Source organism: Canis aureus, chromosome 32 (assembly GCF_053574225.1).
Source record: "Canis aureus isolate CA01 chromosome 32, VMU_Caureus_v.1.0, whole genome shotgun sequence".
NCBI classification, from domain to species: Eukaryota; Metazoa; Chordata; class Mammalia; order Carnivora; family Canidae; genus Canis; species Canis aureus.
This window is the reverse complement of record NC_135642.1, coordinates 20,343,671-20,369,715: the sequence shown is the minus strand read 5'-3', so window position 1 is coordinate 20,369,715 and position 26,045 is coordinate 20,343,671. Positions and strand designations below refer to the sequence as shown.

At 34.1% G+C, this 26,045-nt stretch overlaps 2 protein-coding genes across 5 annotated transcripts in view; one reads left to right on the top strand and one right to left on the bottom strand.

Annotated features, from left to right (window-relative positions):
- The window catches only part of FAM227B (family with sequence similarity 227 member B), a 189,460-nt gene that overhangs the window by 70,976 nt on the left and 92,439 nt on the right, over positions 1-26,045 (top strand). The window lies entirely within an intron of this gene.
- FGF7 (fibroblast growth factor 7) overlaps positions 5,135-26,045 on the bottom strand; it is a 52,341-nt gene continuing 31,430 nt past the window's right edge. The window contains exons 3-4 of the mRNA XM_077881057.1: positions 7,631-7,734; positions 5,135-6,331 (exon numbers count right to left, since the gene is read on the bottom strand). Coding sequence (XP_077737183.1) covers positions 6,137-6,331; positions 7,631-7,734 — 299 coding nt within the window. The 3' untranslated portion in view covers positions 5,135-6,136. The remainder of the gene's footprint in view (positions 6,332-7,630; positions 7,735-26,045) is intronic.

Sequence of the window (26,045 nt, the reverse complement as noted above, 5' to 3'; positions counted from 1 at the left end):
TGAATGAATGAATAAATAAATAAATAAATAAATAAATGACTGAGAATTCAATATCTGCCAAGGAATTTGAGTACATAATTCTGGATTGTTATTATTTTTCCCTGTTGTCTTGCCCACACCCAGTTTAACACCTAAGCTTTTAATCTCTTACCTTTTCCATTGCTACTCCATAGGCCACTCTAAAAACTTTAATTTCTATCCTGAGTAGTATGAGAAATAATTGCAGCTTTGAACAGAGGAATTGCAAGATCTGAGATACAACTTAACAGAATCACTGTGGCTGCTCTGTTTGAGGAAGGATTATGGCACATGTGGGGGTTCCCTTTGTGCACTTTATGCTCCATAATTGTCTGAATGCAAAAACAACCGTAGCTCTCTTTCCAGTGTTTGCATTTTCCTTTAGTTCCAACCATGAATAGCAAAAATATAGAGACATCTAGGAAAATCAGGGACCCAAGAAGCACTGCAGACTTTGAAAACATATTGGAAAATATGGAATTAGATGGAAAGCAACATAAGGCTTTTCAGAGTGTTTAAGGAAGGAACAAAGATAAAGAACCAAGTTTAGTTCCTAGAGGGATTTCCATTCCCATTCCCACCCCCAACCCCCAAATGGAGGTTAACTAATTGGTTCTCAAATGCATAGGCACTTTAGAATCTCTTGGGGAGCTTTAAAAATATCATTGCCTGTGCCCCATCCCAGATATATTGATACAATTGGCCTGGGCTGAGGCCTAGGCCGCATTGTCATTTTTTTTTTTTAAGATTTTATTTATTTATTTATGACAAACACAGAGAGAGAGAGAGAGAGAGAGAGAGGCAGAGACAAGAGACACAGGCAGAGGGTGAAGCAGGCTCCACACAGGGAGCCCTACGTGGAACTCAATCCGGGACTCCAGGACCACACCCTGGGTCGAAGGCAGGCACCAAACCGCTGAGCCATCCAGGGATCCCCTAGGCCGCATTGTCTTAAACAAAAAAATTTTCCCAGGTGATTAATATGCATCTAGCATTAAAATCAATAGTTCTTTAAGTCTTTTTAGGTCTTCTTTTCCTCACAGGGTCTTGTGCAACTTATGACAGACTGCCTCTACCATCTAGAATAAAACTCTATGGCTCAAGGAAATTGCAACTGGTATATATGACCATATTCTCATGAGGTAGGGAAGTGAAAGGGAGGACTAAAGGGATTTCAGGTTAAATATGAAAGCTGGGTCATTTCCTTTATATAGAGGCAAAGTGATATTATTAGTTTTCCAGCTATATTAGGAGTTCTAAGGAGGCACAACTCAAGCTAATATGCAGTCTAGACTGTGGTTCCAACCTTTTCTCAATCATTCTTATGAGAATGGGCCATACAATATCCCACAGGGAAGTATCAAGAATGTTGCCTCAGAGAATATACCTATTTTTATCTGCTGAATGGCTCACCAATGAAAACCATGAATTACTTTTAGTATGCCCTAAAGAATCCTGTCTTATGGTAGTGACCTTAAAAACATCCAAAATTATTTGTGTTAGACAGCCTTAAAGATGGCCTGCAATGATCCCTGCTTTTTGGTATTTATGCCTTTGTGTAATTCCCTTACCTTGTATAGGCAGAAGTAATGGGATATCACTTTCAAGATTAGGTTATAAAATATTGTGGCTTCCATTTTGGGCATTCTCTCTGATTCCTTGCTCTGTGAGAAACAAACTGCAATGTTTTAAGTAGTGCTATGGAAAGTTTCATGTGGTAAGAAAGTGATGTTTTGAGCCAACAACCAGTGAGGACCAAAGGTGGATTCCTTTCTAAGTTGAGCATTGAAATAATAGATGTCCACAGCCCTGGCCAGCACCTTGTTTGTAGCCTTAGGAGAGATTCTAACTAGTGACAACTAGCTAAACCATGTCCAGGTTCCTGACCTCATAAACCATAAGCTAATAAATATTTGCTGTTTTAAAACCAAACTTTAGATAAAGTTTTGGTTTTTTTTTTTTTTAAGATTTTATTTATTTATTCATGAGAGACAGAGAGAGAGAGGCAGAGACTCAGGCAGAGGGAGAAGCAGGCTCCATACAGGGAGCCCGATGTGGGACTTGATCCTAAGACTCTAGGATCATGCCCTGAGCTGAAGGCAGATGTCCAACGGCTGAGCCACCCAGGCATCCCAGTTTTGGTTTTCTTTATTTTTTTAAATTTTTTAAATAATAAATTTGTTTTTATTGGTGTTCAATTTACCAACATAGAGAATAACACCCAGTGCTCATCCCGTCAAGTGCCCCCCTCAGTGCCCACCAACCAGTCACTCCCACCCCCCACCCTCCTCCCCTTCCACCACCCCTAGTTCGTTTCCCAGAGTTAGGAGTCTTCCGTGTTCTGTCTCCCTTTCTGATATTTCCTACCCATTTCTTCTCCCTTCCCCTCTATTCCCTTTCACTATTATTTATATTCCCCAAATGAATGAGACCATATAATGCTTGTCCTTGCCATGTGTCATCTGTGTGTAAAGTTGGATAATGAAAAGTACAGATCTCTTGTGTCATTCATGCCCAAGTATATGGCAGTAGGATAGTGGTGTGAATGAAGCTGCATGATAAACTTTGTACATCTTTCTGATATATCACTTTTGCTTATTGCTGTGAATTTTATATTAGAACAAACAAATGTATTATAGAATAAAATGCAAAAATCACATGAGTTTTAAGAGAAAAAAGATTTTCAAGATATTTTATGTGCCACCATTGTAATATTCCTTAGCTTCTCATACTCTACTTCTACTATTATTGTTCTTTCAGTGGAGAATTTTGAGAGATACTGATTTAGTTCATTTGTGGTTATAGAATTACTTTTACTACAGCTGCGGTGTCTTATAGTCAATCTGTATGTTCTTTGCAACTCTAGAGTACCAGAGGAGCAAACTCTAAGACATAGAAACTAAGAATTTAGCTCCAGCATCCCTTCTCCTTTACAATTAGGTTGATTTATAGCCAATTCAAAGGCTGATTTATACTATGGCTTTTTTATATAAAAATATTTTAGTTCACTAATTGAATTAAAAATGTCTTTTTATTACTTCTTTTTTTAACATTTCATATTCTTTCACTTAATTTTTGCCTTCCTTCTTGTTGGAAACCTATACATTTAACCAATTTTCTCTTTCAAAAAACATTTTAGAAAAGGTTACTCTGTTTATATGGATATTTGCTTACTGTTCCTCATTTGTAAATAAAAGGGCACATGAAAGAGTAGAACAGGAAACAGGATTTGAAATTGCACTGTTTCTTTCCTCCTTTTGAGTCAAATCATAACATTATGGACTACTTATTGTGTATGAAGTGAACTGCCAAAATGTAAGTTGCCTTTGCATGCAAACAGAAAGATCATATCTCAATGGAAAAAAAAAATATATATATATATATAAAGAGAGAGAGAGAGAGCACGGTTTGGGAAGGGCGCAGAGGGAAAGAATCTTAAGAAGGCTCCACACCCAGCATGGGGTCTGACGTGGTGCTCCATCTCCAACCCGGAGATCATGGCCTGAGTCCAAATCAAAAGTCAGATACTTAACCAACTGAGACACCCGGGTGCCTCTCAATAGAAATCTTTTAAAGAAGGAGATTATTAGCTAATAATCCTAATAATCTAAGGGTAGGAAGTGCATGCTAAGTGATCTAGACTTTTTTGACATCTCTGTACCTAACCAGCTACTTTGGATGTATCACAATCTCAGTTTCCTGGTCTACAGATAAATACAAGGGACTAAGGCCCCTTCAGGTTTAAGATTCTAGAATTCTAAATGTATGTAACTAGTATAGATTTTATTTTCTAAAATTTGCATGATACGTTTTTTAAAAGGGGGAGGATAAACAGTGAGTTCAAAGTGTTTCTAGATACACTACTAGATTTAATTTCCTGCTAAATTTGGTTTGCTTAATTCAGCACTGCTGTGTGATTTGATTGTAACTCCATAGACAATTTGGTCCTAACATAGTTCATATCTTGTATGTATATACACTATTTCTGTTCAAAATCCTATATCATCATGTTTTGCCCTTACTTTTAAAGATGAAGATTAGTCTGTCTGAATTTTCTTTAATATTCAACCATTGAATAAATTCATAAAAATATTGATTATGGATAGACACTCTGCTAAGTGCTAAGGAAACAAATATGAGAAATATAGATTCTCCTCTGCCCTCAGTATTTTCACAAGACTCCAGCCACAGAAGCCTGATCCAGGAACCTAGCCTAGCAAGGTCCATGAATCAGAGAACAGTCCAGAATATCTTTCATAGCATGTCCTCAAAGTATATCTAAGGAAGAACAATTCTTTCTATCTTCTTGCCACCTGGATGTATAGGTGAGTCACAAAAAGATCAAGTGAATCTGTTGTTCCTGTTGATTTAGCCTTTTTATTTAGCCTATAAATATGTTAGTTGATAATATTTATATACAATAAAGGGACTTGATGACAAATATTTTGAAATTAAAACCACGATGATTAGCATTCCAATAGTTTAATTTAGATAAATGTTGACTTCCTGTTGGTGAACACATAAAGTTTTACTAAATCTGCCAATTAAGGAATTATGAAGTAGAATTTATCATTCTGATAAGACTATTGTCTGTAGCCTGACCTCAAGCCTTCATGACATTCAGGTCCTCAAAGCCCTGACTATATATTCCATTTTGGGTATTGTGTTCCTGCTATCTAACAGGAAAATAACTCTCAATATGGCAGTATTTTGAATAGAAGAAATTTCTAGACATAGGAAAAATTATTAACTCTAAATATGGATATTTTAAAACTATGGCACTTTTCTATTCATGAACTCAAATATATTCTTTTTTCTCAAATATAATCTAACTTTAAAATCCTTTAAGTTTTTTTATTTGCAGTGATTTTACTTATATGATCCAATTTAATTGACGACAGTATGTGGCAAAACATATTTTGCATTTTTGTATTGTTCCCTATGAGACATCTATTGTAAAAATTGCTGCAGGCTGTCATTTTTGTCTGCCATCCAGGATTTGCTGGCCCAAATGCTGTGTACTAGACTTGATATTGGTCATGAGGGGGAGGGGGGAACCTGCCGTTGAGCCAGAAGGTTTTGTTATTGCTCTAGAATTAAAAGCATATGAAACAGATACAGCTTATTAAGGTTCTTTTTTATAAATAACATAAACTTAAATAACAAAACAATAAAGTTCAAATACAACTTAAAATAGAGTTTAATGCTGTAACCACAGAGAAAAAGCATGATTATTTGTGGGAAGAACATTATTAAAAGTCATATTCCCAAATATGAATTATACAAAAGATAGATTATGTTACTTGAAAAAAATGTAAAGATTTCTCAATTTTGCTTTTAGGGATTATAAGATGTTATTTTGTGGCAAGTGAGATGAAGTACAGTATTATCATTATTGCTATTTTACATACAAGATTTTTGAAAACATCCTTTTAGCAATACCCTTTCAGTTTGAGCAGCATTAGAATTTTCTTCTTGTTAATAGATACAAGCATATTCTAATATAATACTTTTGTAAAACTACCTATTTGATTCCACTCCATAGAATTTTTGAGAATATTCTCTTTTCTGATTAGATTTATATGGATTATAATTTTTCACCAGAAAGCCTTTCAAATACTGCCCATCTTCAATAGTTAGTATTGGCTTGATTATCTGACAAATCATTCCAGCAGCCTTTATGTCTGACATATCTTATATAACATCATCTGCATTATTATTATTATAGCAGCCATTTTATAAGCAGATAGGAATATTTAAATAATCATTATCAGATAATCAAATCTAACATACTCTTAAGGGTAAATTAATTTAAGAAAAAACATTACTATTACTAACATCATGATTGTACAACCAGTTTTACAATTTTTTACAACTTTTAGTTACTAAATCTGATTTTTGTGTATATTTTTCAAATCTTTCTTTAATGCAGTCTCTTAAAATAAACATACATGCGCAACAAGTCCAGCTTGATCAGTTTTTCAGTAGTTTTCCAGCCTTTCTTGGTTACTTAAAAAAAAAAAAAAAAAAAGAAAGGAAAGAAAAGAGAAAAAGAAAGAAAACAGTCCACTTAAAGAAATCTCCCTGCTGGAACTGGTTTCTTATATACCATATATGATTATGTTATTGCCATAGGAAGAAAGTGGGCTGTTTTTTGTTCTTTCTTCGTTTTTTTCCCCCTTACAGGAACCCCCTTTTGATTTAAAGCAACAAACATTTCTCCTCCGCTGTGTGTCCATTTAGCTGATGCATATGTGTTGTAATGGTTTTCCAGAATTAATTCTTTGAAGTTGCAATCTTCATTGCATTCTTTCTGTTAAAACAACAAATAACATTATCCAAATGATTTTTAGAGGGATTCAAAGAATAAGAAGCAAGTAATATTTAGTAAAATTAAAACATATATGACCTTTTCTTTTTTTTTTGAGTGGGCCTAATGCATTTTGTTAAATATAGGTTAGCATATTTGCAAAAAAAAATAGATATCTTAAATTTTTTTAAAAGGATAAAATGATACATATTTAGTTATGCAACATATTTTCAAATATCTAACTTTTTGGCAGTTAGTTGCTGCTATTATTCTTTAGTATTAGGAACTATTTCACCCTAAGTAGCAGCTCTCATATTACCATGCCCATCACTCATTCCCTAACTGCTGAGATAAGATATAATTAGCAGAGCATCTGCCTCCTTGAGTCGAAGGACATATTTCACAACTTTTCTTCGTTTACTACTACACTGCTTCACTGCTTGCAATGGTGATAGAAAATTAATTTTATTTGTTCATCCGTCCAACTATTCATTCAATCAGTCGTTCATTCAGTTAAATCTATGTTATTATGTAATTAGCCTGTGCCAGTTATGGTGGGCTGTGGGAATACAAAGGAAAGTCGATTATATTTTTTATGATGGAATGAACTGTTATATATTTCACATTGTAATAAAGTTGGAATAACATGAATGCTTACATTTCAAAGTCCATGAATGTGAGATTGATGTCGATAAACAAATGTCTGAATGTTTTTCCCAAGAATTTTCATGTCAGCAATGTATAGATTGTGTGAACTTCAACAAAAAGAGCTTTAATACTCTCAGAAGGAAATTTTAGATTACAAGTATCTAAAATGCACATGGAATCTCAGAGCTGGAAGTATCCTGAGAGGCTGGTTAATTTAGCTCATTTTGCAAATGAAGACACCCCAGCCCAGAGAGTTTAAGCAATTTGTCCAAGGTCCTGCAGAAAAACATTTTTCTCAATACTTGAATATAAAGTGTTTTAATGAAATTATTAAATTATATAATTGAAAGAAATTAGTTTCATCTTTACTTTTCAGAAAGGCAAGATGTTTTGGAGCACCCGGGTGGCTCAGTTGGTTGTGTCTGACTCTAGGTTTCAGCTCAGGTCATGATCTCAGGGTTGTGAGATCTGGCCTTCATTGGGCTCCACGCTGGGTATAAAGCCTCCTTGGGATTCTCTCTCTTTTCCTCTTCCTTTGCCCCTCCCCTACCTCTTCTCTCTTTTCTCTCTCTCCCCTCAAAAAAAAAAAAATGCAAGATGTTTTTGACACAAGTAAGTTCAAAAAATTAAGTCTAAACTATCAATTATCAATACCTTTGCATAGAGCTTTCCTTCCTTATTCATTGCAAGATAATATTCACTTTCCACCCCTTTGATTGCCACTATTCCAACTGCCACTGTCCTGATTTCCATGATATCTGCAAGAAATCACAGAGAGATTAGTCAGTTATTCGCTTAGCTTCACAGAGTATCCAATAATGAACATTTGTTCTTATTTCTTTTTTCAGTTGGAAGCTATTAAAATTATTAATGTGATTACTTACCCAGCCTGAGACTACCTACCATAACACATACAAACACAAAAATAGTACTTATTAAATATGGTATATGCAACCTATTGATATTTTCTATGGAAAAAGATACCTGTATTCAAATAAATAGGTACATATTTAAGTTTCGTTTTTTCTTCCCTAGAATTACATTTGTAATTTACTATAATAATAAACATCATGATAACAGCTAATGTTTGTTGATCTATACCACATTCTAAGAATTAAAATTTAAAACTCAGTATCTTCACAAAACACAACCACACTATTAGTCCCACCCCAGTAAAAATAGCATCTTCTTAACTTTTCTTCTGTACTCATTCTTAAAATTAGCCAGGTTTGAAATGATGCTTGACTTTCCCAGCTCCTATCCTTATGCCTTAGCTTCAACATCCATTGGGCCTAGAAGTTGAAGAAGTGGGCATAGCAAAAGGAATGAATAAATGGGAGAGAAATAATTTTAAACATTTCTGTCAAGTATATGTTGAGTATTTGTGTCATTTTTACTGAAAGAAGCTATATTTGACATTAAGGTGGTTCATTCCAATATTGTGCCCCACTTCCTAGAAGATTAACAAAATATAGAGGCAAAGGACAAAGGAATCAGCCTGAAAGAATTAAAAGAAATGCTTTCTTGAACTCAACAGCTTGCTGGGGAAAATCCCAGGATGTAAGGACACCAAGGGAACTATTTGGAGTGACTTGGGATATATTTGTTGTGTTTGTACTTCTGTCTGAATGGTCACCAATCATGTGCAATATAAATATAAATTTTCTTGGCTAGATATGAAAGTGAAAACCTTGAGATACTCTTTTCTATGCTACAGCTTATTAGAGAAGATAAGCATGTTTAGAGGGGACAGAAAAAAACTAATTCAGAAGGGAATCCACGAGGAAAAAAAATCTCAAGAGTCTAGGGAATCCAAACTATCATTAAGAATATAACAAAAAGAATAAATTGGGTGGAAGAGAAATAAAAATACATGCGGAGTGCAGCATGCATGGCATGATTAAATGGCAATAAACTGTTTTCTTTAGAAATGAATAGTTATGCTGTTATAACCAACAATGATGAGTCTGGCTGTTCAGAAGCATTGGCAACAGTATCTCATGCTTTATGTAACAATAAGGAGAAAAGCTAGAGGAAATTGGTGGTTTCCTGACTGGAAAGCAGTACAACACAGGTTTGAGACAGCTTCCTAGGGGACTGAATATTCCTGACATGTATATCAAGACACGAAGAAGGCCTGGGGCAGATTTATCAAGCTAATAAATGATGGCCCATGTGGGAATGAATGGCTGCACCAGAAAAGACTGCAGATCTCTAGGGACACTGAGGTTCTGAATTGGAAAATGAAAGACATGAAAGCACAGATGTTTTCATTTCTTCTTCTACTTTAATCTCATGACTTTAGAAGTGGGGGGGCGGGGAAAAGCTATGAAAGTAAATATCTGGCTATTAACAGTAGTGTTGAAAACAGAACTTGCCTTTCTGGCCCGTACTTTAGAGTAACTGAAAAAATGGGCTCCTGGACTTTTATGTGCATTTTGTAAAGAATACACCTGAGAGGAAAATGTAATTGAGGTACATTAGTTTAGTTAAGACTAGGTTTGTTTTGAACAAAATCATTTGTTTCTGCATCTAATAAACATTGGGAGAAGTGACAACTTTGCTCCACAAAAGCATTTGCAAGTTTCTGGGCTCCATTCAGCTCACTGTTCACTGTCACTTTGTTCTCATAAGACAAAGTAGAACATACATCCCAGTTGGAGGATGGAATAAAGGAAGAAAATATGGGTACAAAGGGATTCCGCTGGTTGCCTCCCGTGGAAGATTTCTGTGACAAGATTCCTGAGAATTTACAAAGGTTGTAGAATATTTATAGCTAATGGCAAATTCAATGACATATTTTAGGCCAAATAATTTCAAAAGAAAATGTATATAAAATTTTTAAATAATCATTACATATTGTATCTAATGATGTAATATATATTATATAATGGTGTATATATATATATATATATATAGTACAATATATATGTATACACACACACCATTATATATATAATGATTAAGATTTCCTAATCAACAATAAAGGCTTAACAAAAATCATAAAAAGCATTTAACATTTAAAATAATATTATTTGCTGATACCAATTCTTAGCTTTAATGTGCCCAAGAGAGTGTATTTGGTCAGGGACATAATTAAATGTTCTGATTGGCCTAATAACTACTAAACCACTGTCTTCCTTCATTTTAAACTTTAAAATAATTTTTAGTTTTCATGCTAACTCACCTATATTAATATGTATCCTCTCAACCTTTAAAATATAATTCAAGGAAAAGAAATATTCAAGGAACTGGGATGGGGGGATTTCTGTGTGATGAAGCAAAATTTTTTTCATTATTGACTCCTGAAAAGGCATAAAGGAACCGAAAATGCATATTACTAAGTAAAAGAGGCCAGTCTGAAAAGGCTACACACTGTATAATTCCAACTATATGGCATTCTGGAAAAGGCAGATAGTAAAAAGATTAGTGGTTGCCAGGGGTTGGAGGCAAGAGAGAAGGGTAAATAGACAAAGAAAGTGTTTTAGGGCAGTCAAAAATACTCTGCATGATAATATAATGGATACATGTCCAAACTCATAGAATGTACAACATCAAGAGTAAACCCTAATGTAAACTATGGACTTTGGGTGATAATGATGTATCAGTGCAGGTTTATTAATTGTACGGTGTGTGGGGGGGTGTTGATAATAAGGGAAGCTATACATATCTGGGGCGGAGGTATATTTAAAAAAATCTCTGTACTATTGCCTCATTTTTGCTATGAACCTAAAGCTGCTCCAAAAATAAGTTCTTAATGAAAAAAATTTAAATGGTAAAGTTAAAACACCTTAAAATCACAAATATTACTGGCAATATGAACAAAGAATTAGCATTAATTACTTTTAAATATTTTATTTATTGGAGAGCACAAGCAGGGTAAAAATCGAGGAAGAGGGACAAGTAGGCACCCCACTGAGCATGGAGCCCAACGTGGGGGCTCCAACCCAGGATCCTGAAATCATGACCTAAATGGAGGTCAGAAAACCAACTGAGCCATCCACACTCCCCCAGCATTAATTTTTAAGATACATGAGGGGAGCACTTAAATTCTGAAAGTAAATTCTGGAGAATTTTTTTAAAAAGCAATAGCAGTTTATACCAAGTTTCCTCACTTATTAGAAGTGTGATACAGGTTTAAATAATAAATAGGCAAAAATATTTAGATAGATTTATGAATGTTAAGCCACAGGGAAAAAATAAACAGGCAAGTCATTTTGGGTATATTCTCTAGTTTGTAAGGGTGACATCCTAAGTAATTAATTGATTCTATTGTTGACAACATTGTTGACAAAAATATTAACAAGGCTAAATGGCCAATTTACTTGACCTATTGTTTCATTTCTCATGTTCTATTGTATGAGCTGACCTTTTTTTTCCCTTAACTCTATCATTCTGCTACCACAATCATTATGTTAACAATTGTACCCATGTAATATGTCTTACATCACAGGGAGCAAATTTGCTGTCACTTACACACATAAACTTCTCTTAGACATAAATTCAGATCCACAAAAAAGACAAACTCTTATATTTGTCTTATATAAGGCAATAGATAACACTGTAGACAAAAAAAATCATGTACAGTAAGTTTGGTAGCTACCTTAATATCTGCATACTATATATGTTCTATTTTCTGACCAACTCCCTGGCTTTTTTTTTTTTTTTAACTCCCTGGCTTTTGGTTTAAAGGGCAGGATTTCATAAGCTTACATAGTTCATTCTTCTGCAGATCTTTGTGGATCTGTAAAAACATTACTTCTTATTCTGTATTTGAACAAAAGAGTGGTAACTTTTGTTTCTTCATCCTTGTGTTTTCTGGAGTAAAAGCCACAGCACATGGGACAAACAGATTAGAAAGTCAGGGTTGTTAGGATACCAATTCTGCCATTACTTAATGTATTCCCAAGCAATCTACTTTTAGATCTGTTAATCTCCTTGTGAAAGATACTTTAAGGTACATCAATTAAAAATATTATTCATTCAGGAACCTTGCCATTTCCAAGTCTATCTTCATCCCAATTAAAGGTAGAACCTTTAAGGATGGAGCATCTTTTCATATGCTTATTTGCCATCTGTGTATCTACTTTGGTAAGATATCTGTTCATATATTTTGCCCACCTTTTAATTAGGTTGCTAAAAATCAAAAGATTTTATTTTTATATCCTTAACCCCAAAATGTGTAGGGATAAGTTTAACAATGTTCTTTACCTGGGGCGCCTGAGGAGCTCAGTCAGTTGAGCAGCAGTCTCCTGATTTCGGCTCAGGTTATGATTTCAGGGTCCTGGGATCAAACTTTCTCTTGAGGCTTGAGGCTTCTCTTTCTCTCCCTCTGCCCCTCCCCCTGCTCATGCACTCTTGCTCTCGCTCTCTCTCTCTAAAATAAATAAATCTTGAAACAAAATTTTTAAAAAAACTCTAAAGTTCTTTGCTTACTTAGTGTCAGAGTGAAACAAAAATCTGGTGGTCAATGGATTGGCAGGGGCCAGAAGAAAGGGGTTTGGAGATGGACAAATAAGAATATGCTGTCATAACTGGACGTGAAAGGGAGGGTGTCCACATATAATTAACAATACTCCTACCATTCAACAGTTATAATTTATTGATAGTTGGTCCATAAAAGAAAAACCAGCAAACATTATAGGTTCAATTCCCTAATTACAACTGAGCATGAGACATACCCTAAACCTATGCATCAGTATTCTCCTTTTCATGTAACAGAAAATATAATATTGAATAAAGGCAAGAATAGCAGGAGTAAAAGGGACTTGAAGGAAAGGAAAATATTGACTTCATACAATTTTACAGTGGAAAGACCTTTGGAAACCAATCACTCCTTCTATCCTTAAATAGATACATTTACTCAATTTTGAAGGTATTGCAAATATGTTGAATCAATGCATTTCTTCAGTATTCTTTATTGTGTTAGTACAAATTTAACCTTATTGGATTCTGCTGCAAAGTAAATTATTTCCCTTACATCTTCCTTTAATGAACATGAAGGAGGTAACCTTTAGCAATGTATGCATATTATTCAAAATTGACTTTATGAAAAGTTATAAGGAAACAGACAAACATCAAATTATCTTAGGTTGAAATAAATTTGTTCCATCATGTAAGCAGAGTGATTGCTTAACATTGGAGACAAATCTCTTTTTTTAAGCTAATGTTGGATTAGGACCATTCAGTGGATATGCTGTACACATGCTGGCTTTAATGCCTGGAGACAGTGATTCAGTGTTTGAATTGGAAAAGAAGTGAGTTCACTTTCCTCACATCTCTTTATTATCTTTCACTCTAAGTAGGTGACACAAAGGACTTTGTGGAGATAGTAACCTCCAGCAGGTCCAGGTTCTCTTACTTTTCCCATGAACCCTAGAACCCACTACTGTAAATAACACAATTAATATATTTGGTTGATAATGCTAATCTTATCTTTGGATCACTCTACCCTTAAAAAAAAAAAGCATGCCCTGTAACTGTTAAATAATAGATCTAAGACAGAACCTTGGAATACACTAAAAGAAATTAGAAGACTAATGAAATCAAAGCCAGCAAGAAAGAAACACGAGTAGATAAATTATTACCAAAACCCGGGAAGTGTAATTCCCATCAAACCAACATGAAACTCAAAACAGTTACATATGATTGCATAAGTGCTTGTATCAAATATAACTGAAATGTCCTGCATAAGAGAATTGATTCCACACCACCATTATCGTGGGGGCAGGGGGAGACAAATCTCATCAATCCTATATCTATTCTGTAATGATGCAAAAAACACTTAAATGATTTCTCAAAGTAAAAAGCATGTAGTTCATTTAGAGATTTATTCAGAAAACAAAGCATTTAAAAATCTTTAGAAAGTACATTAGTGTGTGGTACAGTGATGCCAATGTTTTCTTTTGAAAGAATTTAAGTTGCAACAGCTTATTTCAGCAGGGTTAGAGCTATGCCAGAATTAGAAACAAACTATTCAGCTGTGCAACAAATAGGATGATTCCAGTGGCATATTACTAACGTATGTCATGGGAACATCGTTGAATTGTATTGAACAGAGTTATATTTCTATGCTAGTTTCCTGACCTTTTCCGTATCATTTATGGTCTCTGGAATACAAAGGGGCTAGTTTTCTCACTGAATCAAACAGGAAGAAATACTCTTCTGCAATCCCTATAGGTTCTAAATTGTTATTCAGAAAGAGTTTTTTTTAATCTGATCATGTAGAATACTTACAATTGCTAAATACAACACTTTACTACATTCTAAAAATGGCTCCAAAATTATCACAACAGGTGCAGATGATATAATTCCAGAATATATGAGAAAAATATATCTTCCTATAACCTAGAAAATCTCCCCCATTTTCTGGCTTTTCCCAAAGTCTTAGGTGCCTTCAATAGGAGAGCAAAAGTTTCATTACCTAGGATTAGAGATAAGGTTGAAAATACAAATACAGTATGTACCCATACTGTGGCATAAGTGACTATATCTTCTCTGAAAGCAGAATTTGATATTGCTTGAAGGGCATGAGCACACGGTACCAAGAATGAAACTGAAAGGGAAAAATGGTCATAAAGGGAAGAAGATATGGAAACTTTCATTAACATTTTACTTACAGCTATCTCTAGAAGTCAAGACATTTAGGCTTCATCTTATATGTAAAGACACCAGTTTCGGAGATAAACCACACATCCACCTCATCCCTCTATTCTAACTATTAATATGTCCTGTGAATTTTTGCTGTGTGGTAGATATTTAATATTTTCTTTCCCTCTTTAACTTGTATTAAATGTTTTGCCACACAGACAATAAGATAATTCTAAACACTTTGGTTTCAAATCTTGCTGGTAATCAGCATTGAAAAATTAAAGTGTGATTTAAAGCCACTTTGGCCATTGGTTTTCTTAAGAATTTTTAGGTACACATCCTTAGCTATTAGTCTAAACAATGAGTTCTAATGCAAAATAGTTATATTTTTCACAGAAATTAAAGTTAAAGGAAAAAGGAAGAAAATAAAACATCTCAGTTTATAGAGGAAGATATTTAAAATATTAAAAAGGAGATCTGGACATCCCAAACTCTTACTAGGTACTCCCAGTGCCCTTTCTGTATCACCAAATATGGATCTAACATTTCTCTTCTGTTCCCATTGCTGTCATATTTAGTCTAGGTCTTATTATTTGTACCTTAACTGTTATTTCAGTTTCTTGCCTAGACTTCTGCCCCCAGGGAACATGTTATAAAAGTTACTGTTTTGCTCCAAAACTTTCAATGGTACACTCTATTAAAAAGCAAAACAAATTAAAACCTCTTATACTTGGAATTCAAAGCCCTCCAAAATTTGATGTAGTCTACTTTTGCAATTTTCTCCCATTGTTCCCCTATAATTTGCATGAGCCGCTGGCCCCAAAAGTCACTGATTTATTCATCTTCCTCTCCCAAACAGATTTCCAGGTACTTTTCCTGCTTCTGCCTACCAGTACCCATAATTATACAGACTCTCTATTTCAGTATTTCCCAAACATTTCCTCATGGACTGGCTGACTGGAATCATGTGATGAAATTTTTAAAAATGTCAAGTGCCCATTCCTACTTGTCAGAAAGTCTGATCCAGTAGGTCTGAGGTGAAGCTTGGGGGTGAGTATCTTAACAGCTTACATTTACTTGAGTGACACTTTTCTTTGAAAGCCAAACTGAAATTCAAGCTCCTCCGTTAATGTTTTGCAGAATTTTCCAATCAGCCATCATCTCTTTAAGGACAACAACTGCTATACTATGACTTAGTACTCACCTCTGTTCTTCTGTGGTTATTGATAAGTTTAGTCCTTTTTTTCCATCTAAATTATAAGCTATTTGAGGAGACTGTCTTATACTTCTGCAAATCCCTAGTACTTGATACAGAGTTTTGTACCTGGAAGGCTTTCATTAAATGCTGAAGTAGGTATGATGACACATAAACCCATAGTAACTAGTGTGTCATATTATAAATCAGCAAATGAAAGTTAGTAATCATTCCAGGATTAAAGATTTAATGAGTTTCCTAATCATACTAAACATCAGAAAAACTAAGAATAAAAGATTAACCAGAAGTATTTGTTAAATTTCCTTCTAATTTGCATTATGTTTTTGGAGTTGACCTAATTACATAAAAAAGCACTCAGAGCACCTGGTTGGCTCAGTCAGTGGAGCATGCGACTCTTGATCTTGGGATTGTGAGTTTGAGCCCCACATTGGGTGTAGAGATTACTTAAAACTATAGCCTTTATTTTTTTTTTTTTAATTTATTCATGAGAGGCACAGAGAGAGAGAAAAAGGCAGAGACACAGGCAGAGGGAGAAGCAGGCTCCATGCAGGGAACCCGACATGGGACTCGATCCCTGGTCTCCAAGATCACGCCCTGGACCAAAGGCAGCGCTAAACCTCTGGGCCACTGGGGCTGCCCAAAAATATAGTCTTTAAAAACAAAAACACAAAATTCCATGGTTAATTCAAACAACAGTCCATCTTAGATTACATTTTATGATGCCAACTCAAAACAATTAAGACAAACTCCAAGCATTTCTACTTTTCTAACCAGTTGTAGATTCTCCTTTTTAGTTTTGGCTGAACTTTGCTTCAACATATTTATATTTTTAGCATGCAACACTTCTATGCATAACAACTTTCTCATGCTTTCTGTTTGCTGTATAATACAGCACAACTATTTATCTGCCTTGCTTAGATCTAGTACATTAAGACTTTAAGAAGTGAATGCTAGTCCTAATATTTCATGAAATGACTAACAAGTCTCTGTTCTTCTTATCCATGTTACTATGATTTCATAAACATTGAATATGGTTCATCTTAAATAAATATTTGTTATTCTATATCATTTCTGAATTTTTTAGCCTATGTAATATATGTCATATCATTCATTCATTTTAATTCCAATATCTTTCCATTTGTACTGTGTAGTCTTTATTAATGCTGAGCAAAGAGGACATCTGTATTCCAGATGTAGATATATCATATTGTTTATGCAAAACTATCATAATATGTTCTGTTTTTTGTCTTACTTTCTTCCTGATGATGCCCATTACTTTATTTGTCTTTTGGCTACAATTGCACATTAAGATAATATCTTTAGGGAAACATCCAAAGTGATTTCTTCGTGCCTTTTTTGTGAGGAAGTTATTATTAAGAACCCTTTATCTTATAAGTATAACTTAAATTTTATCATATTACACTCAAACTCATCTGCCAATTATCCACTTACCTATATACACATGCTCTGTCTACCAGCATTTCATCATTAGCTTATTTCACTAATTTAAAGATATTAGAATAATTTGCAAACTTGGAATTTTTACTATATATTCTTGCCATTTGGAAATGTTGACTAAGTTGACTCATTTTATTGATCCCCAAGAAATGTCACTGTTACATGTTTTCATTCAAAATATTCATTCAAATTAATTCCTTATTTTGAATTTGTTCCTTTTTCTTCAACCAGTGATTCTTGGAATAAGCTGGGGTAGGAGGTGGGGGCAGGCATTGTTGGGCAAAGAACATCTTTCAGGGAAAAAGTTTTCAGAATCACTTGAACTTTTTAAAACTATACATGGAGCTTCTGATAATTCCTACCTATCCTTAGAAAATCATACCCTGCCTAATCCATTTCTCATTGGACTTATCACGATAATTAGTCAATAATACTAATAGAAGTTTTCTCTATATACAACAGGTATTTGGGAGTGGAAAAAGTTCACAAGCTATTCAAAGCCAGGTTTTAATAAGTATCTCACTCCCCCAATAAAAAAGATCAGCTTTGTCCTGGGATCATAATATAGTGACTTTTTTAAAAAGTAACCTTGTTTATTGAGCCACACCAAACAATTCTGAAGATGAAAAATTATGTCTACATGCTTATTTCCTTAACGAGCATCAACAAATAGGTTTAATTTTCCTCTCGCAGAAACTGTTACCTTTCCTCAACATCTATCCTATAAACATTGTGAATATTTTGTAGCAACATAGGAGTGAGACAGGGAAAATTAGGCAGAATAAACCATATGAGAAAGGCACAGAGGTATAGGAAACTGGTGGCATTTGAGGGTTAGTTGGCTATAGTTGGGACATAAACAAGAGGGACTGCCAAGAGAAAAGAACCAAGAAATATAGGCAAGGACTGGATCCCAAAGAGTCTTATGTGCTAGTTGAGTTTAGATTTTTATCCTGTAGAGGATAGGAAGCCACTGTAAAGGTTAGAAAGGTACTTCTACTAATAGTGTGGGGGATGGCTTGGCAAGAGGCAAGAACAAAGAAGAGATAATAACACTGTCTAGGAAAAAGCAGATGAATGCCTGCTCCAAGGCAAGGGTGTTGGGGCTGTGGGAGATGAGGTGAGTGTATTTGTTTCCTCAAATAGGTCTATAGAGTATATTTGCATAAATGGTTAATACAGATCCTCAGTCCTATTTTGAGTGATTTAAAATATAACCTCTTAAAAAAACTCAAAGTATTGCTGATATTTAGAGGACCTGATAATGCCCAATCTACCATAGCACAGTTCCAGTGTGCCAAAATTGAATGCCTACATTAGGAACTGGAGAGGAAAAATACTTTATTTTGAATGTAAAATCAAGCTTATCATTTATTAATAATCTTCCAGATAGTCAACCCCTTTGTGCATTTCAGTCTTTACTAGTCTAAGCTCCTTTCATATCCTGATATTTTAGTTGTTCATCTTTTGAAGTTGTGTTTTAACTTAATTGAAAGAAAATTAAACAGGAGAAGGAAGAAAAGAGAGGAGTCATAGAATCTGTGAGCAAAAGTAAAAGTCCAGGTTAAGGCCTGCTCTTAACCTTCCTCCCTTGTGCTTTCCTGTTCCATGCCACTGGGAGTGGATCATTCATAAGGAATCAAGACACACAAGGTTAAGATAAAACGAGAGTTTTAAGCTATATTTGCCCATGCTGGAAAAAAAGATTGTGGGACTAGATTAAAAATATTTTTGGATAAAGAATGTATCTTTAGCCAGTCTGAGGAAAGAAAGGATTGCAGAACAATCCAATATTATGAAACCCCATCTGAGATATTCTAAATTTAGTAGACATATCTCTTAGGGGTTTACTATTCATCCTGCAAAATACATTTGTAGAAAGGACTTTGAGCAAGATATTTTAAATAATGGGATCCTTTTTGTGGATTTATATGAGGTTAAGGTACAAGAAAAGCAATAATTGATTTTCCAAAGCCATATCTAGTATGTTTATCAGGGTGTCTTAATAACCATATACAGATAGCAAGCTCTCAACTGTTTGATTTGAGATTGATGAATACAATAATTAGCAAGGAAATTCAACTTGAATATATGTCATGTTTTGATCAAATATCAAATTTTTTTCTCAAAAAAAGAATCAGAATTGCCCTTTTTTTAATGCCTTGAGAGTCTGCATACTGTACCTACTCTATCTGGATACATAGTGCACAGACTCTTCTAGCCAGTGTATATGCAAGGATCTTTCTCATATGAACAAGTTAAAAAGGAGTGTAGACAGGACATCTAGCTCTTAAATGTGAAGTGCCATGCCAGGAACTATGCAGTTTCTCAGACCAGCTATTGCCTGCATTGAAAAACAGACATGATATCAAATAAGCCATTGCTCTTTTTATAACTTTAATAATGACCAAGGAGTATGTCTACTTAATAGTTTTAAAATCTAAATAAATGAATCAGTTAAAGTTTTGACTGTGTGCCTGCCCTGTGTCTAGCATTGTACATGGATCTGTTGTGCAGGATGTAGAGGACACAGAAAACAAGTTGCTAGGTCTGTCTTTGAGAAATGAATTGTTGGGGGTGGGGGGAGAATAGAGACTACAATTGGCCCACATGTCAAGGAAAGCTCTAATTTGCAAAGTAGTAAGGAAGAGAAAAGACCAGTGTCACTAGTCCAGTCAGGGAGGACTCCTGATGGCCTTGAATGGCAATGCTTGAGTCTGGGAGAAACAGACTAGAAGGAAATAGACTTACAAAATGTGAGAAGTAGAGGAAAAGAGCAGTGTGTACAGGGGAAGGCTGGCCTCCCTGGATTAAACAGCATCCCTCCTTTGTGGTCTACAGGGATACCAGCTATCAACACTGGATTTTAGCATAATACAATTGGTGTGGGCAGTAGTCCTTTAAAAAAGAAAAACTAAGAACAAAACCAAGCAAATTATGAAAAAAAAAAACAAGCAAAAAATTCTATTATTTGATATTTGCTTCACATACAAAGACCACACAGCTTTGACCTAGAGTATGTCTCTACTCAGGGCAGAAAAATCATATTGCTAAAACAGAGAAGCTCTACAGTTTTTACAAGTGCAAGAAGGATTACAGAATTGTGTAATCATTAATATACATGACTGGTATCAAGAGTTCTTTTTTTTCTTTTTTAGAATATAATGAATACAATGTGTGTGGGTTAAAATATTTATTTTATGACTTGGCTGTTGCTAGAACATTTTTGGAATTCACTAATACTCCCACCTCAAATATTTGGTAATGATCGCTTGGACTGTGAAGAAATGTCAAAATATAGTAGTAAAAACAAAGTAATCCTGGTATTATAGATTTAGAACTTGAACTAATTTGAGTACATGCATTCCAGACTTTGCAGTGCAGAGAATATATTTGAACACCAAACACACACCTGAAACAAATAAAATCTAATTCATTCCACAAAAATCTTTGCCTCCTATAAGCATGACTATACGTGTGTCTCAGCCTATTGTTTATCTGTGTGTGGACAGATCAGTAATCACTGATGCATGATATAATTGTATACAATTATTTGTTTCCAGGACATTGAGTTTTTCAAACTTTTTTTTCTTTTCCTGGAAGCTTCAGAAGTAACTTGAGTAGGTACTAGAAAAACGATAGCACTTTTCTTCCTCTCTTGAGAGCCCAGAGCCTGCCTCTTCCATGATATGTGATGTTATGGTCTGACATTCTGTGCACAGGTTGCCACAGCACTAAAGGACATGAAATCTGTTCTTGGTAGAGACAAACCAGGTGGGGGTGAGGTGTGGTGCCAAGGGAGGAGGCTGATAGCTGTGAAAATTTCATTTATGTACAGTGGATGTGCTGGTAAATATTTAACAATTGACTCTCCAGAAGAAAAGAAAGGACCTGATTTGTAGTATTTGCCAATTTCCATGGTATAAATACTCCCACATATCCAATTTCATACCCTTATCAAGCTACCAACATGGTTTAAGAGAGAAATATGGAGCTGGAAAAAGATGCATACTGTTGGCTCTCAGGAACCAAGATGAACTGGCTCCAGCAAACTGTGAAACATAGCCTGGCCTTGGCTCCTGAAAATGCATAAGATCATTTTTTAAAAGCATAAGATAATAATGTACAACACTATACAAATATTATTATAATTATGCCCCAAACTCTCTATGAATTTACTGAAGATAAAAATTTGCAAAACAATAGAAGAGATGTGAAAGAAAACAAGAGGACTTGAAGATACATTAAGATAAAAATATAGGAAATTGTAGCCCCTTTATCAGGAAAGGAAAAGCATTTATCTTTGAAGGTAAAAATGAACCTGCTGAAGTGCTGGTTCATTTTTAAATCACTTTTCCTTCTTTATCTCAAAAAAAGACAAGAAAATAGCACTGTAGGAATGTTCAATACATGAGTGAGGAGGTTCAGAAAATGCACTGAATAGATTTACTAATTATAGGTGTTAAAATTCTAAAAGAACTTTCGATTTTGCTGCAGGCTAAAGTTGTTAAGAGCCCTGACACAGAGACATGTCTCATGTACAAATCTTTCCTCTAGGACAGCTTATAACTGCAAGCCAACTGAAGTGTTGTAGAAGAAACGGAAATACACATGCAGTGCCTCTCCTGGACAAAGACGGAGAGCATTTTGAAACCTCCCAGTAAATTCATAAGATACTTTATAATGTTAATATTCATATCACCAAAGAAGGAGAGGATATGGCAAATGAATTACCTAAGAGTAGCCTTTTAAAAATAAAACAGAAAATAAGAGTAATCACAGGAATTATCTTATTGATCTGGATAGCATTGAATATTTTTTCTAATCAGTGGTAATTTTTCTCAAATAGCCCAATAAAAAGTAATTAAAATATTAATAATCTAAAATAATGATTATAAATAATTAAAATAATCGATTACTTACAACTCAGGATGTTGGGTAACCTAGTAAGAAAACTGACAAGATACTTGTGCAGGAAAAAAATTGGAATTTATCTGCAAGTATTATTTTTTTGTCTATAAATTGAATATATAGAATAAATTTCTCAAAGACAAGATTTTAGGAACTTCAAAGATATCCACAACGGTAACTAATCCCATTCTATTATGAAACATTATCATAAAGTTGATTTTGAGTTTTGTTGTCTGATGTATTACATTTTCACTTACTCTGAAAGTCAGAATATGGGAACACAAAGTTCACTCTGATTTCTATAAAGACAAGAGCCTGGCAATGGTAAAAAGCCATTTATAGTCATTGCATTCTTAAAGAGTTTCTTCTAGTGACTATTATCTTAAAATGCATGAAGTGTCTTGAATCTTAAATTGAGAAAGAGGGAACAAGAAAATCTTGGATGAGAAATGATTCAAATAAAATTGAAACCTCTAAATGATAATTAATTAGAAACACAAGTTAACTAGGCTGGAAGTGCATGTTTATGAGTTTAAATGACCTTTAAAGATGACTCAAAGCCAAATAATAGCTTATTTGTAGATTATGACTATTCAACTGTACTCTTTTTTGGTATTTTGGTTCCCTTTTCCTTGGGAAACCAGTTATTTATGTTCATTATAAATACATTGACTTATTCATCCTATCAAGCCAAAGCCGTATCTCAGCAGCTTTCACTAAGTTTTTAGAGAATTTTTACATATTTTTTTGAATTTTTACATATTTTATCTCATTTTATATCCCCAACAACACTTTTGCTATGAAATGAATATCAGGATAAAAAAAAACCACTTCAGAAAGTATTACCTACCCAAAGGAAAACAACATCAGTAATACATTTAATACATTTAATGCTATCATTAGCACACATTAACTGGATTATTTGGTTAGAGGGTTTTTTGTTTTTTTGTTTTTTTACTATTATGAACCCTTTCCAAAACTAGGTTTCTTTAATACATTTCTGAACCCTCTTAGTTTTAAATAATAAAGCCTCAACATTCGCCTTCTATTTTCTAAATACTGAATCAATAATTCATTGGAAATCTACTATCATTGGTACTTTGGGACCACTTCAAAGACTCTGAAGATCATACTCAATTAATAAACTCATTGTCCAAGTCTGTACTCTGTGGTTTCTCTCCTTCTGAGAAATGGATAAAGTTTCTGTTGCTTAAGGAATTTGACAATGCATTCATTCTTTAAGAAACTATAGCTATAGATTTTTAAGAATTGACATAAGTAGTTATATTTTACCAAATTTTAAGTTTAGTCCTCTTGATTTTCCTGTTTTAGTTAATGGCATCAGTTTTCCCAGTCATTCAGCTTTTAAATTTAAATTTTAATTAAAAAAATTATTTCTCATCTTCCACATCTAATTTCCATTCTCCATGAATTCCATCTATGGGAAGGTTTGCCCATTTTTCTCCATTTCTATTATGAATGCCATTGTTACTACCTTGGGAATTTTATAGTATTAAATAACCCTCTTACCCTATTCTCTCCCATTCCAATCCATCCAATGAATGGCTTTCTTGTTTCCTAAAGAAATAACATATTCTATATGTTTTTAATAATTACCCACTGTCCATGAAACAAAATGCAAAGTCGGCCTTGCATTATAGAGGATTCATATTTTAGCACCATGTTGTAGTAGTAAAAACAATATTGGCTTTCAGACATGGCTTTAAATCTAAACTCCTCTACTTCCTAACCCTGTACTCTTAGACAAGGTAAGTAACTTTTCCAATTCTGAGTTTCCTTCTCTGCAATATAAGTGAAATCCTATTGATTTTTAAGAAATTAAAGTAGAATAGATTATATGTGTAATATACTTAACATAGCACCAAACACTTTGTGCGATTGGTTATCTATCCTTCTCCAATCTTGTCACTCATTAACAAAGTTAGACTTATCACTCATTAACAAAGATTCTCACAACTTTAAACCTTTTGTTTTCAGCCTGCAAAGTGACCTTCAACCTTACGTTCTTCTCTCAACATCCTGTTCATCTTTCAAACAAAGCTAAACTCAAGTGCCTGAGCCTCCCCCATTTTACCCTTTTCAGAAATTCTTAACATATATCTCTTACCCTTTTAAAAAAGAACACTGACTTTATTCTGCTTTATTATATAGTTACTTGTGTAGTTATGCTGTCTTTCCTTTTAGAAACTTAACTTCTTAAAAAAAAAAAAAAGAAACTTAACTTCTTGAGGAAGAAAAAGCCAAAAAACATAATCCTTTAGTATGAGATAGATAGATAGATGATAGATAGATAGATAGATAGATAGATAGATAATCTGAATGCTTGCCCATGGTAGAAATGCATTTATTTATGAATGGAAATAAAATTTTAAGAAATTTTACCTCAAATATGTTACCTTCATAGCATGACATTTTACATTAACCTTTCTTAACCTTGTCAAGTAATTTTAATTGGCAGATACAACTTGGCAAACAAGACACTTTCCAGCTGCTTTCTCTTTCCATTATTTCTTTCAACTTTTAAGTATAACTCTCCACTTCTTGCTTCTTTCACAAAAGGTGCCGTTATGATCATCATACATAATATGGGAATTTGAGTAATAATTCAGGTCTCAGGGTGGGATAGGATAAAAAATGAAACTCTGAAAATAAAATGTATTCGGCTCTAAAATATAGTGGATTTGGAATAATAAGTTCAAAAATCTCCATAAGATATGCTTAACAAAAATAGAATGCTGTAATAGAGTCTACATTTAATTTAAAATTTTAGAATATCTCATGAGGCACCCAGGTGGCTCAGTGGGTTACCGCATCTGTCTTCGGCTCAAGTCCTGATCTCCAGGTCCTGGGATTGAGCCCCATATTGCATCAAGCTTCCTGCACAGCAGAGTCTGCTTCTCTCTCTCCCTCTGCCCCTCCCCACCACTTGTGTTCTCTCTCTCTCTCTCATAAATAATTTAAGAAAAATAAAATAAAATTTTAGAATATCTCTTAAGAGTAGTTATAAAGGCAAAAATACACAAAAGAATGGTAAAAAAAATACACAAAAGCACATAATAACATGTTGAGCTATTATTTATGTTAATGGAAGCTCTCCCAGAGTTTTTATGATACTCCCACTTCACAATATAGTTTCCTTCTGAAACAGTTTCCAACACATTTTATAAGTTGTATAGTGAAAATTGGAAGGAGCATATGTCTGGGTACCAGAATTAAAAAAAGAGTAAAGCCATGGTTCAATAATAACCCAATGGTGAAAGGATGGCAAACTTGAGACAAACTGAAATTTTTCTCCTATTGACTATACCAAAAGTAGAATTTTTCCTAAAAGTTTGTTTTCTTATTTCTCCTACTTGGAGCAAGAAAGTAGCATGCACACCTACTTAAAACACCAAAAGCATTTATTTGTTTTAAACCCTACCATTTAAAAATATATGTACTTAGCAGTATGAGATGTTTGATAAAAAATTAAATTATTAAAAATATTTTGTAAAGGACTTTTCCATATATTCCTGTTTATAAATAATGATGAATCTAACCACAAATTCAGCTTCAAAAATATTTGTCCTTCTCAGAGTGCTGCATTTAAGCACCTAGATAATACAGAACTTTACTGCTTTCACATGCCTTTACTATATTTGTATTACTTAAGCGAACTCAAAAGCTGTTTTGAAAATTACTGGCTTTTGATGTACTTTTTTAAAAAGTACATGTTGTTTATCAAAAAGTATTTTAAAAATGAAATGTAGAAATACAGGTTGACCTGGCTTTTCATGGTAGATGAATTCATCAAAATTGTGATAATCTCTATACATTAGGGATGTCACATTCGCCTGTTGAGCCTGTGTATTCAGCATCTGGCACAGTGATGAC